This window comes from Camelina sativa, chromosome 8, assembly GCF_030686135.1.
Source record: "Camelina sativa cultivar CO46 ecotype springtype chromosome 8, ASM3068613v1".
NCBI classification, from domain to species: Eukaryota; Viridiplantae; Streptophyta; class Magnoliopsida; order Brassicales; family Brassicaceae; genus Camelina; species Camelina sativa.
Genome location: NC_141887.1, coordinates 3292414 through 3300401, shown reverse-complemented (window position 1 = coordinate 3300401; position 7988 = coordinate 3292414). Strand labels below are relative to the sequence as shown.

The following is a 7988-nucleotide window of genomic DNA, read 5'->3' as shown; positions in this document are numbered from 1 at the left end:
GCAAACATTATCGACAAGTTTACTATCGTTGGCTAATTTCATACTTCTGACTTGTGATAGTGAATTTGGTCGGTACAATCAAAGCTTCACCCACTATGATACAATATAGTTCTCACTATATAAGCAATGTATATGTATTATACCTTATAGGTAACATTTGCCGAAGATATGATTATTATGGTTTTTTTACATTTAGTAAAAGATGATGATGATCTCTTATGGTCCAACTTCTATATATATAGCTCTTAACCCATCACCTTTGGTCTCCAACCAGCAATTACATCCTCTGTTTGCGCTTGTGTGTTCGTGAATGATTCCTTCGAGAAAACATTCTGTAAATACCATTATAACTCGATTGGTTAAACCGAATGAAAAAGATATGATCGAAAGAGAAGAGAATGAGGGTTTTCAGATAATTTACCTCCATGTAGGATATAACGAAAGAAAGTGAATCTGGAACAGACCAGTTCTTGTAATGTCCCAATGCAATCTTCATGTGGTATAACTTTGGTGCCAAGGACAAATCTGCTGCTGAAATCTTCTCTCCGTTTATGAAGGGGCCCTTTCACAGTTAAGGAAGATATAGCGGTGATTATTAATGTTTCGCTCATAATCGAAGACTAGTCATGCAAGAGATCAAGACCTACAAAACAAAAGAGCTTACATTTTCCTTGAGATAATCGTTGAATGCACTAAGCTCATCTAAGAAAACTTGCTCAGTTCCATCTCCTGAATCTTTGCTCTTGAGAAAACCGATAAATGTGGAAAAGATCTTCGACCCACTGCACACATAAACATAGCTTAAACGCAAATTCTTGATTGGAAATATGCAGAGTAACAAGTACACGGCATCATAAGGCTCAGAGAAAACAAAAAGAAAAGGGATTGGCTTACACTGAAGCCTTTTCAGGTGGGGTAGCAAGAGGAGGTTCAGGATACTTGTCTTCCAAAGCCTGTGTTATAACATCAGAATCTGGAACCCATTTCTCATCAAACTTCACCACTGGTACTTTCCCTTCTTGACTAATTTTCAAGAACCTATAATCATCAAAACAAGAAGACAGCACATCAAGAAAATACTAAAAGGAATCAATCACTGCCATTAATCAAGAGTCATGATAAAAGGAAAGAGTCTCAAAGCGTATTCACCATTCTGGCTTGTTACTCAAGTCCACCATTTTCATGTCATAAGGGACATTCTTCTCCTCCATAGTCAGTAACACCCTTTGGCAAAAAGGGCCTATCAACAAGATTTATGCAATATATAATCAGCTCACTACGAAGAAACTAAACCAAAAACCACCATCGACGACTAGCCTAAGTTGAAATAAATAACAAACACATTTCGAAATCGAGTGAAAGAGGGATCAAATTGAAGCTTAATATTGTCCACATTTCAAAGTTAACGACGAGAGAGAGCTAACAGTCTCCGAGCTTGTTTGGTGTGGTGATAGATGCTTTAACGCAGATTTCGAGAGGACTCGCCGCCATTGCCATCGTTCCGAACCGACGAACGGTTTTTGCCGGTTTAGTTGAACCGCACCGCTTGATAAAACCGGCGCGGCTGACGGACGCCGATAAAACGCCGGTGGTGCAGGGTTGAAACCTAAGGCTTATCATTATTATTTTTTTCTGGTCAAAATCCAACTTAAGTCAGATGACTCAATGACTCAGATAATCTGGAAATTTCTCAGTGGCTAACTTGACTGACACGTGGACATATATTACATGTCGAGCAGCGATTATAATGGGCCTCAACCTCTTCAATTTTCAGCCCATTTGTTATTCAATCTCAGTAGCCCACTAAAGGAACAAGTTTTTCTTAACACTAATGTTTGTATTTTTCCAAATGCTTGTGGTGGTGATTAAGCTATAATTAGTAGAGTGCTTACCAATTTATATATATATATATATATATATATATATATATATATATATATATATAAAAACAGTAATTTGAGTATCTATGACATCAAAGTTTCAAGGGGAGTCAGAAATTTTATTTCCAAGGATAAGATGAAGTACTAATATATATAAGGATGAAAATGCTCGATCGTATTCGTAGTCTTGATGATTCCAATTACATTATCTCAATAATAAAACGTATAGAAAATATAGAGAATTTAAAGAACTTTGAACCATTGGCTAGCTGGATCACACGAAGCATCCTTGGTCAAACACTTGCAAGGGTTAACGACGACGCTGTTGTCACGTTCGTCCACGTCAAGACATAGCAACAAACCATTACTTGTACTGAACGACAAATGCATCTTGGTAGCTGCGATTTGTCCCAGCTTTGAACAGTTAGTGCCAACTCCAAGCTCCACCTTTTGTCCAGCAAAACTCGGAGTTTTCACGCACATTTTATTGACCCAAAGAATGCCTTCGTTGGTGTTGAACGCACATGTGTCGGCTTTAGGGCATGGTCCTAATCGAAGTGTGGGTGTTTTGTCTGAGGGATTATTGGTGACGCAGAGTCCAGATGATGGATGGAAGAGAACGTTCTTGGATTGTAATCCAGGTCCTGCATGCATATACATCAAGGTTCGGTGTATTTAGATTTCCAGATTTATAATGTTTTAATTAATTATAGAATCTTTAAACATTTATAACATTTACGATTCTTGCCTCTAAAGGGTTGTTGGATTCCAGAGAGTTTCTGTAAGTAAGTAGCGTTTCTCACGTCTTTCCAATTCGCATCCAAGATACCATAAGTCTCAGCCATATCTGTTTTACCATTTCTCAAGTAATAATCTCCGGTTAACGCCCAATCCAAATCATTCTGAGCCGCCCAAGCCACCAAACAATTCATATACCGGTTCCCGCTGATGTCACCGCCTCCCTCGTCAGTCCCAAACTCGCTCAAGATCAAAGGAAAGCCTCTCCCTACTAAGAATCCTCCGTTGTGTGTAACTTTTGAGATGATTTTGGCGCAGAAATCGTTAGAGTTGTATTTTTTCCACGAATCTCCGCCGTCGGAGAAGCTGTACCAGTGGAGCTCGAAGACAAGTTTGTCGGTGAAGCTTACGTTGAAGAAACGGTCACGGAGGAAAGAGAGGTTTGTGTCGAAGTCGATGCCGGAGAGGATGACTAGTAATTTAGGGTTTGCGGCGTGCACTGCTTCTGCTCCTTGTGGCATATGCCTTCACGTTACCATTAACACGCATGCATATGCAATTAGTTACGACCATGTAAACGTACGTGAACAATGTTATAGAAACAATAGGGAATGGTGAAATTTTGAATGTATGTATAACAACGTGAATCCAAACATATTTATGTAAAATTATTGCTGATCAGCATGTGTTAAGGTTAATAAGTAATTTTAAAAATGAAATCAAAAATTATTCAAAAATATATATAGGTTTTTTCATTTTACGTAGGTAAGTTGTTATATATATTCTCAGTGGAAACAAAGTTTGGTATAAAATGTACGTACCTGAACCAGAGGTCAGGGTAATCTCTAGTGCCACGTGGCTCGTTCCTAAGGCTCACACCAACGACGTTAGTGGCACTTTTGAACAGAGTAGCCATCTTGCTCAAGCCATTGGCCCAGACTTTGGGATCAAAGTTAGGGTAGCCGAAGAAGGCGTCGAGGTCATTCTCGCCACAGCACCAGCCTGGGGTTGTCAAGTGGTTATCTAGTATCACCATCACTCCGTTTTGTCCTAGGTTCGATACCACTTCCTGATGACAAAAAAAAACAATAATAGCATATTATTTGTTATTGATTCAAATTAGTTCACGTTTAGATAGTTCATCTAATGAACATATATAAACCGGTCTGACAATATTTAATAACGGGCGGGGTATACTTAAACACTATATTTACCTGGAATGCGTTGAGAAGGGGGAGATTAATGATTTTGGGATTGTGAGTCTGAATCCCACGAACATCTTCAAACAACTTAAAGCTTTCGAAAGACTGTTTAACAGTAACCTTAAGGGCCAATGTGTTGTTAGTCATCAAATCAAGAGGCCAAGTGAGCCTAACGCAGTTAAATCCCATTGAGACAATCTTCTTGGAGATGGAGTCTAATGTTTGTTTGCTTAGCCCTTCAGCTACCGTAGGCTGGAGATGAGCCGGCCAGTTCACGCAAGCTAGTTTCACCCTTTGGCCTTTCTCGTCCACGATCCATCGAGACTTTGTGGAGAGAGGATAGCTTGTGGTTAGCTTTGATGTCGAAGAAATGAATAAGAAGAATAAACAAATATACAAGGATCTCGCCATTTCTTGTGTGTTCTTTGTTTCTTTTATTTTGATTGTTTGGAATTTGAATTTGGTTCGTAATTTATACTGCAAAGAAGTTAGTTTTGTTTCTGGTTTTTTTTCCAACTAAAGAAATAATGAAAAACTGATAGAATTAACCGTAGGGTAGAATTAACCGTAGGGGAAAAACAATAATCAACAGATAATGTAGTTACCAATCTAAGGTGTTTATTTCTCGAGAATTTTCAATATACTTGTTTATCTATGCATTATTAATTTGAAATAAAGAATGAAAGTTTCTATCCAAGTTTATATGTAATTGTTAATATCTGTCTTGATAATAATTTTTATAATATTACGGTTTAACTATAGTATTTTAATATATATTTGTTATATAATGTTTCATAAAACAGTCATTTTGAGATTGAGAAAAACGTTAACTACACAGTATTATTGAAAATATTTAAATAATATGTTACTATTATATTAGGACCATTGTTTTAGCTACCGCAAAATCAATTTAATTTGGTATTTTCGTTAAGTAATTAAGATAAATTATATTTATTTACATTTTTGTTTTTTGGAAAAAAACTGATAAGTAGACTAAAAAGAAAATGGTAAGACCTTACTATATAATTACTTTGATAGATAATTTAATGTTGTTCTATATATTAATTTTACTTTCATCATCTAAAAGTAATACTTAACAATAAATAATTTTAAAAGAAATACATTCTCTTGTAAACCATTTTCAATAATATATTTATATATATATATATATACAAAATAAATAAATTATAAACCCAAAACTCCAAATACTAAACATACTAAACATTATCTCTCCATCACTCTTGAATTAACTTGCCTCAACCTTTTTTGTTTTGTGAATGATTTCATAAATAAAGTATTTGACTTTTATAAATTTTATATTATGGAGTATTGATGTACCATTTTTTTCATTGCTTGCTTTTTTACGACTCACTTTACCTCTGTATAATTAACTTTTATTTTGCTTGGTCCAAACGTTTGAAATGCTTTTGATATGCCTCCATCTTCATGGATAGTGATTCTCCACAATCCAGCCTGGCCAATATTGTAATATGAAACAATATCCCTTTCATCCAAAAAATGAAAATGTTGTCACAAATCATAGTCCGACCTTCTTTCCGTTTATCACTGAAATTTTTTAAAAATACATTAGTTTAAAATTTATGTGGGACTGTATTAAATGGTTGTATTAGAGTACAATACTCCCTATGTTCCTGATTACTCCATATTTTAGGATTTTCAAACATATTAAGAACTGAATTTAATTGCATTATTTTTTTTGTGATTAACAAATTTCAACCAATAATATTCAGTTTTTTTTAAGTTTACAATTTGTCATTAATTACTTATTAAAAATATATAGAAAACCTAAAAAGTGTTTTCTTTGTGCAACATTTTTTTCACTAGAAAATGGATTAATAGGGAATGGATGGAGTAGACTTTAGTGAGGAAAACATATTGTGAGTATTATAATATACATATTATTTGATGGACATAAAACATAATATAAATTTGTGGTCTAAGGTTGTTTAGTCTGCCTATCCTCCGAAATTGGCTTGGCCCTTTTCTCGATAAGATGTTAAAACAAACACATAAACCTAAAATAAAGACGTGTAACTAATCCTCAGAAAAATTGAAACAATGTCTACATATATAAAAACCAAGAGTAAATTTTGATTAAAATTTAGTTAGTCAAATTTTTTAAAAAATCTACCTTCTTGTATCTTAAGAAGACTTTAGCTGAACTTTTAATATTCATTGATTCCATTCAATGGCTTATATATAATACAGTTCTGTTAGCTTCACTAAGCTATAAATCTACAAAAATAAAAATAATAAATAACATATCAAACTGTAATTTGATCGTTAACAAATTTAGTTAAGAAAATGGGACACAAAATTATTTTACAAAATGTACCTTGTTAATGCATCTATGTAACTATTCTACCAAAAATAAAATGCGTAACTATAAAAGTTGGAAAAGACTTGACCATGTTTTTCGCTCTTCATCTCATCTGTGAACACAGAATACATGAAATATATCTTGATTATGAAGAAAAAGAGTAAATATATTTTGATTAATTATAAGGACCCCTTGCTAGACATCAAACCTCTGTTTTGATCATCGAGGATTGGAGAAGAGTACCATCATAAATTCATAATCAAGAAACATGACGATCTGTTTTCCTCTTGCAGCGTTGATGATACGTTAGAACAGGTCTATAATTTGAGAGTAAATTTGAGTCCAAGTATTTAAGTAAATGTCTACATATGGCTATATATACGTACACTATTTGAATGTTAGATAGATGTTACTCTTAGGTTCAGAATACTTTATTGATAGTTACAAATTTGGGAATTATGGAATTTGGTGTCATAACTTTTGTAACATAAATATTTGCAACAGAAATCTTTTCATTAGACTAAATACAGTTCAATGCATGGTTATTGAAATTATAAAACGCGTCTCACTTTAATGCATGGTGAAAGCAATTTGTAACCTGCTACATGATATTAAATATAAAATTTCAATATAATTTTCATATAAGAAATAATCAAACTTAATGATTTTCATATGTCACTTACAATTGTCTAATGAAATAAATAGATAGAAAATCAAGAAAAATCAACATATATGAAAATATTCTTATATATATATATATATATATATATATATATATATATATGATTTGAACATGACAACAATTCTGAAATGCTCTTGACAGATCGATTTTATGTTGATATGTGTATTGATATGAAAGAAAAAGCTATTATTGTGTAATTTATCATAATTTAATAGGATTTTAGTGGAACTGACTAACTTTGTTGCCTACTCAATTAATAAAAGAAAACATTATATGATGTTAAAACGTGTAATAATTAAGGTTTATAAAATTACATAAAAGGCATAATCATAATCATGTCCTTAAACTATTTTCTTTTATTATAAAATACTCTGTTTTTTTCACTTTAAAGGATGAAAGACAAATTAAATAAAATGTAAGAAAAATGTGTAAAGTAGATGTATCAAATATCAGTTATTTATTAGTAAATGTTATAGAATATTAGATTTTATATCATATATATAATATGAGATTTTATTATAAAATAATCTGATTTTGTTTGACAAAAGAACATAAGATATAAAAGTGGATTTAAAAATATATGTCAATTACAAAAGAAATTTTGGAAAGTAAAGATCTCGAAAAACGAGCAAGATAATCCACCCTAATGTTGGACAGACGAGGGACCCTAATAAAGGTGAAGGAGGGAAAAGATAATCTGAGCAAAGATAAATCATCCAGCAGGTTCGAAAAAGACCAATCTTGGAGTCCTCTTCTAATCTAATTATATGTTTGGTTGAAAATATATATATATATATATATATATATATATATATATATATATGTTGTACCAACTGGATAAGAGAAGTATGATTATTTAGAATTAAGAATTATATAAATTTGTTTAAGAAAAAAAATGACATTTATCAATAAAAGAAAATGCCAAATGTCGCAATCTGAATAAAAATTAGAAAAAAACTTCTCATATTATATAAAACTAGGTGGGTGCCCGCGCTACGCGTGGGTTACTGTTTTCGTTTGTGTTATTTATTTTTTGGTTTCGTATTTTTGTATTTTGACGTTTGTTTCTGATATGTTTTGTGTAGATTTTTATATTATGTTTGTTTAATAGGAGTCGTCTCAATGGATGTTTCATACTCTGCAAT

At 32.6% G+C, this 7988-nt stretch overlaps 2 protein-coding genes across 2 annotated transcripts; both read right to left on the bottom strand.

Annotated features, from left to right (window-relative positions):
- Window positions 1–64: 64 nt before the first annotated feature.
- Window positions 65–1719, bottom strand: LOC104705963 (glutathione S-transferase DHAR3, chloroplastic). Its single transcript, XM_010422071.3, has 6 exons — window positions 1425–1719; window positions 1150–1240; window positions 895–1038; window positions 665–782; window positions 422–562; window positions 65–332 (listed from the first exon to the last, which is right to left on the bottom strand). The coding sequence occupies exons 1-6, from the start codon at window positions 1618–1620 to the stop codon at window positions 246–248; spliced, it is 777 nt and encodes a 258-aa protein (XP_010420373.2). The 5' UTR covers window positions 1621–1719; the 3' UTR covers window positions 65–245.
- Window positions 1720–2028: 309 nt separating this feature from the next.
- On the bottom strand, window positions 2029–4259 carry LOC104705962 (glycosyl hydrolase 5 family protein-like). Its single transcript, XM_087463462.1, has 4 exons — window positions 3833–4259; window positions 3440–3687; window positions 2629–3143; window positions 2029–2524 (listed from the first exon to the last, which is right to left on the bottom strand). Exons 1-4 carry the CDS (start codon window positions 4229–4231, stop codon window positions 2124–2126), a joined length of 1563 nt encoding a protein of 520 aa, XP_087319588.1. The 5' UTR covers window positions 4232–4259; the 3' UTR covers window positions 2029–2123.
- Window positions 4260–7988: the final 3729 nt, after the last annotated feature.

Bases quoted from the DNA above. Each gene is read 5' to 3' on its own strand.
- LOC104705963 (XM_010422071.3), bottom strand. From the start codon at position 1,620: ATGATAAGCCTTAGGTTTCAACCCTGCACCACCGGCGTTTTATCGGCG. The intron at 563-664 runs GTAAGCTCTTTT...TAACTGTGAAAG, and splicing joins ACGATTATCTCAAGGAAAAT to GGCCCCTTCATAAACGGAGA. The intron at 333-421 runs GTAAATTATCTG...TGGTATTTACAG, and splicing joins TCGTTATATCCTACATGGAG to AATGTTTTCTCGAAGGAATC.
- LOC104705962 (XM_087463462.1), bottom strand. From the start codon at position 4,231: ATGGCGAGATCCTTGTATATTTGTTTATTCTTCTTATTCATTTCTTCG. The intron at 3,688-3,832 runs GTAAATATAGTG...TTTTGTCATCAG, and splicing joins CCCTTCTCAACGCATTCCAG to GAAGTGGTATCGAACCTAGG. The intron at 3,144-3,439 runs GTACGTACATTT...GGTAACGTGAAG, and splicing joins TACCCTGACCTCTGGTTCAG to GCATATGCCACAAGGAGCAG.